The sequence below is a fragment of the Trachinotus anak genome, unplaced genomic scaffold (assembly GCF_046630095.1).
Source record: "Trachinotus anak isolate AG129_WGS33_773 ecotype Australia unplaced genomic scaffold, CSIRO_AGI_Tana_v1 ptg000025l, whole genome shotgun sequence".
Lineage (NCBI taxonomy): Eukaryota > Metazoa > Chordata > Actinopteri > Carangiformes > Carangidae > Trachinotus > Trachinotus anak.
In genome coordinates, this window is record NW_027273876.1 from 2,910,610 (window position 1) to 2,919,817 (window position 9,208).

Below are 9,208 nucleotides of genomic sequence, written 5' to 3' on the forward strand. Positions count from 1 at the left end.
GTATTTTTGCAGTGTGGTGTTAGTACTTTTAATAAAGGACCTGAAGGTATTTCCATAGAAGGCACTGAAGTTTTAGACTATGTCGTGCCATTATTTTGAAAAGCCACTTCTTCAGGAAACCGAAAAACGCAACAACAACTCAGATGTAAACTGCCGCCATCTTGTGGCTCCAGCGTGAAACGACGGGCAGCCGTTGAGTGTTTAAACAGCAACATCAAGTTTTAAAACCGTCGAAACATTCAGCAAAACCAAAGAAAACGGACCAACATGAAACCAGTGATCGATATTTGCCGTGTTGTTGTCTTTTTTCAGCCGATACACGGACATAGGTCGATCACATACTTTCCACCCGAAAGTGAAAGTGAAAGTAATCCGGTGAGCGGTTAGCTAACCTCGGACAGGGAGCCAGGACACACGGTAAGTCACCAGAGCTAGCTTCAGGAAATCTACAAAAACGGTGATTTAGGATTTAATTTAACGTTATGAATCCATGAGGACTGACAGTGATAGTTTATGGTGTTAGCGGTGTTGTGTTGCTGGTATTTTCCATGAAGCTGTGGGAAACGTCAGCTAGAAGCTAACACTATTATATCTCCAATATTAACAGAAAAACCAGAGTAATGGTGTGTTTGGTAAAAGTACGTTTAATTAAGTAGAGTTTGATCAGTTTCCTCTTTGCATGGCCATTTCTATGCAATGCAACTTCATTTTGCTTTATTTTTGCTTGGTCTTCTACTTCACTGCATTTCTACTGCACTACACGAATCGTACATAAAACGCCATATATTCTGATAGATTTTATAAACCCCGTTTGTGTCAAATTGTTGAAATGCTGCTTACATGCTGATGTATCAGTAATAATATGCATCAGTTATAATGTTATAATAGCATAATCCAATGGTCTGTCACTGTGCTGCTGTCATTCTGCTTTCTGATAACTTAGGAATGACACTTTTTACTGTACTGCTAATAATATAAAAGTTTGAATATAGGACTTAGAGCTGCAACATCAAAATTATTTGGCAACTTTTTTGATAATTGAATACTCGTTTTATTCATTGTTGCTCTTCAGCCTCTCAAATGTTAGACAGATGTTGCCTTTCCCTCTTAAATGTTGTAGGGTGGAAGTATAAAATAACATGAAATGTAAAGGTATCTGTGCTTAAGCCCTGTACATAATTAGATAAACTTTGTTACTTCCCACCATTGGTTTAAAGTGATCATTAGGTGTAATCAAAAGACACTGTGACAGTAATATTTGTTGTTCTAGGATCAGATTTAGCCTCTTGCAGTCTGACCGTCCACCAAAGGAAAATGGGAGAAGTGACAACATGTGGATTTTACATTCTTCTATTCGACGTCATGCTGAGTTTGGGTGGGGGGGCCGCACTGCTGCTGCTGGAGTGCCCCGGCTGTGGTCGACTGGCAGGCGTGTGGGCAGTTGGTGCAGTAAAGTGGGCAGTTCTCCATGTTTTCACCTCCATATGGACTGATGGAAATCCCCAGGCTGTGCTCCGCAGGCTGGTAGCACTCCTCTGCCTTCTCTCTCCTGTGTTTGAAAGTAGACGGTTCTTTATGGCAAATCCCACGGAGGCTTATATGGGACCCATACCCGACCTCAGCATGCTGTTCTTGGGCCCGATGTCTGCGTTACTGGCCTGTGTAGTTTGGGACAAGGGTCTCTGTGGTGATGGAAAGATAAAAAAAGGTGCAAACACACTGAATGCCAGGCAGCTGCTTTTGAGGATGGTGAAATACTTCAGACCAGACACCCTTCACCTGATTGCAGCTTTTAGTTTCCTGATCTTAGGAGTCATCTGTAAGTGTGAAATATTGACATTCTGCAGTATATGATCACATGACAGAAACATTATATCCAGTATCATCACTGTTAATCTGTGGTGTTTCTCTTTCCTAACAGGTGACACATTTATCCCACTTTATCAGGGGAATGTGATTGATATGCTTAGAGGTCAAGAGCTTGAAATCAGCTTCTGTTATGCAGTCGGGCAGCTGGCACTTGTCTCTCTTGGAAGGTAATGAAGCAAAGCTGCCGCTATATTTTATATTCGTTTGCCCAGACTTACCAGCAGCAACACATTTATTAAAATGTGATTTGTTTCAGTGACTTTAAAACCTAATTTTCAGTGTCTCCATCTTAACAGTGCTCTGTTCTCTGGCATGAGAGGAGGCATTTTCATGTGCACCCTGGCCAGACTGAACAAGAGACTGAAGCATTTGCTGTTTCACACCCTCATGCAGCAGGAAGTGCACTTCTTTGAGGAGAACAAACCTGGTGAGGAAGAAATACACACATATCTGACATGTCTGTTCAAATGTTTAAGGAATGCTGTGATTTACTGGGTCAAGAAATGTGTTTTTTCTTTTCGTGGAGGCAAACTACATCGGCACAAACATTTCACCCATATGTGTTTGTTTAAAATATTATTTCCCAAATTGTGGGCTTTAATTTGCTGCATTGACAGCCTCCACACACATCCTGGCTGCAGGGATTTGCTGTGATTCAGCCACTGGAGCATTAGTGAGGTCCAACCCTGATGTTGGGTAGTAAGTTCTGTCTCACAGTCGGCTTCCTGGTTCTTCCCTGAGGTGTTGGATGGGGTTGAGGTCAGAGGCTAGTCACTGGGAAAGCCATTTATTTATGGACTCTGCTTTGTGTACAGGGCATTGTCATGTGGATAGAACCTAAATAATTGTTGCCACAAAATTGGCAGAACACCCGTGTCTGACATTCTCCTTCATTGGAAATAAGGGATATATTTCAAACATCGGAAAAACAGACCCAAATTAAAAGTAAATAAAAGTATAGTACGTTTACAGTGGTGTCCACATACTTTTGGTCATTAGTTACATCTTCTCAGCTCTTTTGAAGGAGTGCCCTCTTAGAAATGAGACTGCTTCTCCTCCATGACCTCTAACAAACACTGACACTTAAACCACATGTTAATGCTGCTGAACTTTTCTCCCTCTTGCCACCCAGGACCTCTTTCCTCCCGCCTACACTCTGACGTGGACAGGATGGGCCGCACAGTAGCTCTGAACGCCAACGCGCTGGTTCGCAGCACAGTGAAAACCGGCCTCATGCTCACCGTGATGTTAGGCCTGTCCTGGGAGCTCACTGTGCTCACCTGTATAGAGATGCCACTCTTGGCCATACTGCAGAACAAATACATCACTTGGTCCAAGGTAGATACAAACTACACTACCTCTGAGTAGCCGGCAATAGAAAACAGTGGTTGTGTAGTGTCACTGACAGATTCCCTTTTTAGTTCCAGGGCAAATTTGTTGAGCAAGAACCCTCCCAGTGAAGCCACTGAGTGCAGTTCAGCTTGAAGATTTGTTGACACTTTTAAGAATCAGCCTGTTGTTGGTTCAAACAGTTTCAGTCACCAGTAGAGGGAGTTCTAATGCAAAAAGTCACTGATATGACAAAGCTTCTCCATAAAGTCAGTTTAGTTTGAGGATTTAGTGTTAAAGATTTTTTTCCTACACACACTGAACACCTCTAATTCCCAGGGGGGAGTGAATGAATGAATAAATTATTTTATTTGACACATAATATATTTAATTTGAATACAGTGCTTAAAGTCTTCACTCAGAAATGTGTTTTGCTTATTGTTAATTCACTTGAATGTTTCACCTGCACTGTGATGATACATGTGTGGTGTTAGATACTAGAAGGTTGTTTTCACATTCATGTGTTGATGTGGGAAAGTTGAGTTTAAGACATGGACACACAAGCTTTATTTGGGACTTCACAGCTAGCTTTGAAGGCAGTCAGTGCATTATCTGCAGCTCAGATGAAGAAGTGTGATTTCAGCATCGGTCTGATGTGAAGAATGCAGTTCCTTGTCACTGACTCAGTCTCCTTTCTTTGTTTTCTTCACACAGGAGCTGAAAGATCAGATGCAGGACTGTCACGCTCAGAACAAAGACCTGGCTTCTCAGACGATCGGCGGGATTCGTACAGTCCGCAGCTTTAAAGCAGAGGAAGATGAACTGAGGAGATATAATGAGGCTCTGGACCAGATGCACACTATCAAGAGACGCTCAGGAATCTACAGTGCAGTCTTCTGCTTCATGCGGAGGGTAAGATGGTGGTGAAATAAGATTACATGTGAGAGAACATGTTGAGCTTTCAACTCACTGTGTGCACGGAGGTTCATTCCACCAGGAAAAAGAAAAACATGTAGGGATGAGAGGAATAAAAACACCCACTCATGAGTTATTCAAACTAACCATTATGAGATATTAAGATATTTCTTATTGTTTTCTTTTCCAACATTTCACCTGGTTTTTTTTTCCTGGCAGGAATGGGCTTCCATACATAAGTACTTCTCCATTAATATTAACACCCTTTAGTTAAGCCTGGTGTTTTCTCTATGTCATTTGTGTGACTTATTATGTTTTTAAATACAGTGTGATTAATTTCTTTCTCTGTAGCTGATGACTCTGGGGATTAGGATCCTCATGCTGTTACAAGCCCGCAACCTCATCTCGTCCGACCGGCTCAGTATCGGGAGGCTTGTGTCTTTTTTCTTGTACCAGAAGCCCATGTCAAACAATTTAAAGGTGAACTATGTTACAAATATTCAGTGCGTATTTGAGTTGTAAAATACATGTTCCTGTCATTGATGATTTATTTATTTATTCTTGACACAGGAGATTTTGTATTGCTATGGAGAGACGCTGTCCACAGTTGGAGTCATTTCCAAAGTGTTCAGCTACCTCGACAGGACACCACAGTGTAAGAGGGAGGGAGAGTTAGCTCCTGAGAGGCTGCAGGGAAGAATCGTTTTCCAGAATGTCACCTTCACCTACCCCTCAGCTCCTCCAGATAAAGTAGCACTGAAGGTAACAGTTTGACACAGTATCCTACTCCATCGTTGTGTTTATAATGGTGTTAACCAGATATCCAGTCTTGGATAAACCGTAAATGCATCCTCTCATCATCAACATGTTTATGAAACGGTCCAGTCAGTTTCAATGGAGCTGCAGCCAGGGAAGATGACGGCCCTGGTGGGTCCGTCGGGTGGTGGGAAGACGTCCTGTGTGAGCCTCCTGAAGAGGCTGTATGAGCCTCAGGAGGGACAGATCCTGCTGGACGGAGAACCGCTGCACCATTACAAAAACAAATACCTCCATCAAAAGGTACAGGCGGCTCAAGTACAGTTTTAAATGTCTATAGTTTGTTTACGTAGCATTAAACATCACAAAGTGCATCACAATAGAAGATGAATCTGGTATCTCCTCAAATCAAATCTGTACTGAACAACTCACAACCAAAAACATCTGACACAAGGAGGTAGTTGAGCACAGTGAAGCTGTTTCTATCAACGGATTATAATGGTGGCAAGTTTATATGAAGTTTTGTAGGTTTAGTGCTTGTGAAATAAATTAATCTGAATTTATGGATTAGTAAATTAATTTCAGTTTAGCTTTTTTCCATTTTGTCATCATACGAAGATGTAAAAATTATATTTGCTCTATATTCACCCCTTAAATTCAAATCCCGTCAGCACTGCACTGACACTAATATGTGTTTCAACTCTGTGCTTCAGGTGGCTGTGGTATCCCAGAGTCCTGTGCTGTTTTCCGGTTCACTGAGGTACAACATTGAATACGGCCTGAAGGACTGCAGCATTGAGAGGGTGAAAGAAGCTGCAAAGAAAGCCAACGCAGACGATTTCATATCTGGACTAGAAGATGAATATGACACAGGTACAGAGCTGTTTGTGATGTTGTGTATCTCATATACATTTAATACCAAACAAATAGGTAACAATACATGTTCTTACAAGACTCCTTAAAACCAGTTAGTTTTAAATGCTACAGTTACAGTTTTCCTTAACTATTTTTAATCATATTGTAGGATACGAGTTCAGAAAGTGAATTAGCTAATGCCAGGATTTTATTGTTTTTACTGTCTATCTAATGTCACTAACATGTCTTAGTATGTGGTTCTCTTTTATTTAACTGTACGTTTGATGCAGTACTTTGCTTATCACTTCATTCTTGTGGGACACAGGCTTTTCAATTTGTGCCTGAGACATTTTCATAAATGAAGTCGGGCCTACATCAGTGAACATAACATCAGTACATGTAGGTTAAGTAAAAAACAAACAGCTGTAACAGACACAGAAAATTGTAATGATTTATTTTGTGGAGCTAAAACTGTGCTGTACTCTGGTCCTCTGCTCTGAGTGACACTGTAACTGACATATGACTGGAAAGGAGTTAAATATTAACTTGTAACAGACACAGTCAAGGCAGATGTGATGCGATGGGAGGAGAGTTGTGTTTTTATAGCTTGAGGTTTGATTGGTGGCCGGTGATCAAAAGCCACAACACAGAGAGAAACTGCTCTGCTGATGGGATGTTTCAATAATGTTTGACTGATGGAGATTTCAAGGCACACAAACACTGGTTAGGAAAGGTAGCTGATGAATTCAGTCAAAACTACAGGTACATGTTTTTAATAAAATGCCTGCGTCTTCTGTGTTTAATCTCATCTTCACAGATGTTGGAGAATGTGGCGGCAAACTGTCAGATGGACAGAAGCAGGGCATCGCCATCATCAGAGCTCTGGTTCGAGATCCGCAGGTCATCATACTGGACGAGGCCACCAGCAAACTGGACGTAGAAGCTCAGCATGCTGTAAGTAAAACATGTCTTTGCCACTGATGACACATTTGAACTCCCAGAACATATGATTATCTTTATCAACAGGTCCAAACTGTGTATCGATACTTGATGTGGATAATACGTCTAAGAAAATCTCAAATATGAAGATTTTCAGATTTTCTTTGTTTAAAATTGTTGTAAATTAATCCTTATTATACTGTAGATATTGTTTTACTGTTTTCTGACATTTTATAAGCTAAACAATCAAATAATATAATAATAATCTGCAGAATAATGGATAATGAAAGTAATCATTAGATGCAGCCCTAGAGAAGGACGATAGTCTGAAGATTTCAGGTTTATGTGGCTGCAGAGTGACTGGGTATCTGTTGGATTGTGTGTCCCAGGTCCTGCAGGAGGTTCTGTCTTGTGGCCGGACAGTCCTGGTGGTGGCTCATCAGCTGAAGACTGTGGAGAAGGCCGATCACATCATCTTCATAGAGAAGGGAGCAGTCGTGGAAGAGGGGACCCACCAAGAACTCATGGCCAAGAGAGGACGATACTATCGTTTGAAAGAAGAGCTGTTTTCCCAGCACAGCTGAGACGAGCTCAGTACTGTTGGTACCTCAGCTTCACTGTAGTTGCAATATGTGTCTGAATATCGGGCGATTTTAATGTGTAAATATTACTCCCATTACCTCACCAGATATTTCTCATCATGTAAAGTACGAGGATATTTTTAATGCAAAATATCTACAGTATTCAAAGGAGTAGTGTGGTCTGCACGTTTTCATGTGTGAAAAATATGGTTATGGTTCGACTAACCTCTTTTTATTTGCATTTAAGCATTTAACTGACCAGAAAACAGAGATGTGAAACTGATGACATCTGACTGTTCTTACAGAAATGAAACTCAAGGGTTAGCTACTGTTGCTCTAGTGACCTGATGAATGTTGATGATTGTGCATTATTTTTAAGGCGGTTTTGTGCTTTGATGTTATATTTAAACCTCACTCATTAAAAGTGTTCTTGTTTTTTTTACAAGAAAAAAAATTCAGTCATTCCTGAGATGTTTCTGGCTCAACAATGATGTTTCATAGACAACATTTATGTCAACATTAAGGAGACAGAAGACTCGGTTTTGGAATCAAAAAAGAAAAGAAAAAAATGTTGGATTAAACAAATAACCTTATTACCTGATTAGCTAATAAACACAAAAATATACCAGTGTAGTCGACCTGTACATGTCTGAGTTTCAGGTTTATTTGCTAAGATATAAAGATGTTCACTGCTGAGCATCGAAAGACTGAGTTCACAGTTTTTACCCTTGGCAGAAAATAGTTACCAATTAAAAAACAAACTTCTTACATTAGGGGTTAAATGTCTTTTGTTTTGTTGTTTTCAGTATTGGAAAGAACAGGTGTGTTCACTCAGTTACTATTCATACATATAATGTTGAGGTATTGAGGTGTTCTGTGTTGTGCTTTTGGAGTCATCTCAGCTGGACGTCCACTTCTGAGCAGAGCAGCCACAGAACTTATTGATCTCCATCTACAGACAGTTTGACTGTGGACTGATGGTTGAGACGACTCTGTAGATGACTCCATTTCAGCTTAATACAGATCAATAATAATCAAAGTAGCTCTGAGTCTCATTGTTTCACTGACTGGGCTCCAGGTTTGATAACTGCTGAGTCCTGTTAGCTTTTGTTGATGTCGTTAGCCGAGGGGTTCACATTTTTTTCCAAACTACACTGTGAATGTTTGAATGTTTCCAATGTGGACAAGAACAATACAATGATTTATGTGTTAGAATAGTTTGTGTTTATTCATAATTGTAACTTAGATGTAGATCTGACCAAGAAATACCAAAGAAAAAAAAAACAAAGACTATTTATAGCCAAATGCAGGTTATTCTAAAGGCCTCACTTACTTTTTCTTGCAAGTGTATATAATCATCACCTCTAACACTTGCAGGCGCCATTTTTCTGCATTAGGTACTTTTATTTTTAATACTTAGAGCACATGTTGCTAATGATGCATATGTACTTCTAGTGACAAACATTTTCAATGCAGGACTTTTACAGTGTGGTATTACTCCCACTGGCTCCACCACTGACTGACAGTGCTGCTACCACCTGCTTTTTAAAATACTAACTTTTTCAACGCAGGACTTCATGTGTGGAATTTTAACTTTTACTTAAGTAAAACATCTGAATATTTTTCCACCAATTTCTGTGACCTCCTGTTTTATTTTTTACTTTGTTAGGAGAGGTGTAAATCCACAAATGAAAACAGGTCAAGTCAGTCACAGCCCAGGATGTAACTGACATATTTTACTTATTCACTTAACTCCTATTCTATTCATAGACTCTGTTTTTTTTTCAATAAGGAAGAAGGAGTAATTAACGACACATCATTTATTCCAGGCAGAGTATTTCATGTGATACTGGCTGATCAGGCTCAGCTGCGGTGGGGGTGTGGAGGAGCAGGGCGCCTCCTGCAGGACGCAGCCGGCCCATGATATCTTGGTGTCACCGCTGTGGGTTAAAGGTCTGAACACG

General features: G+C 40.4%; 1 protein-coding gene across 2 annotated transcripts; it reads left to right on the forward strand.

Moving 5' to 3' along the window:
- The first annotated feature begins 143 nt into the window (after positions 1 to 143).
- tap2t (transporter associated with antigen processing, subunit type t, teleost specific) lies at positions 144 to 7,702 on the forward strand. 2 transcript variants are annotated; one of them, XM_071463566.1, is made up of 12 exons: positions 144 to 417; positions 1,271 to 1,819; positions 1,922 to 2,036; positions 2,166 to 2,296; positions 3,002 to 3,207; positions 3,913 to 4,110; positions 4,465 to 4,593; positions 4,684 to 4,875; positions 4,999 to 5,172; positions 5,583 to 5,742; positions 6,542 to 6,678; positions 7,053 to 7,702. In XM_071463566.1, the coding sequence occupies exons 2-12, from the start codon at positions 1,315 to 1,317 to the stop codon at positions 7,245 to 7,247; spliced, it is 2,142 nt and encodes a 713-aa protein (XP_071319667.1). In that variant the 5' UTR covers positions 144 to 417; positions 1,271 to 1,314; the 3' UTR covers positions 7,248 to 7,702. The 2 variants fall into 2 exon arrangements, with proteins under 2 accessions (XP_071319667.1, XP_071319668.1); XM_071463567.1 differs by having other exon boundaries at positions 276 to 417; positions 1,566 to 1,819; positions 7,053 to 7,389.
- The last annotated feature ends 1,506 nt before the right edge of the window (positions 7,703 to 9,208 follow it).

Coding starts and splice junctions, on each gene's coding strand:
- tap2t (XM_071463566.1), top strand. CDS start 1,315: ATGGGAGAAGTGACAACATGTGGATTTTACATTCTTCTATTCGACGTC. Junction 5,173..5,582: donor ACAAATACCTCCATCAAAAG/GTACAGGCGGCT, acceptor TCTGTGCTTCAG/GTGGCTGTGGTATCCCAGAG. Junction 5,743..6,541: donor AGAAGATGAATATGACACAG/GTACAGAGCTGT, acceptor TCATCTTCACAG/ATGTTGGAGAATGTGGCGGC.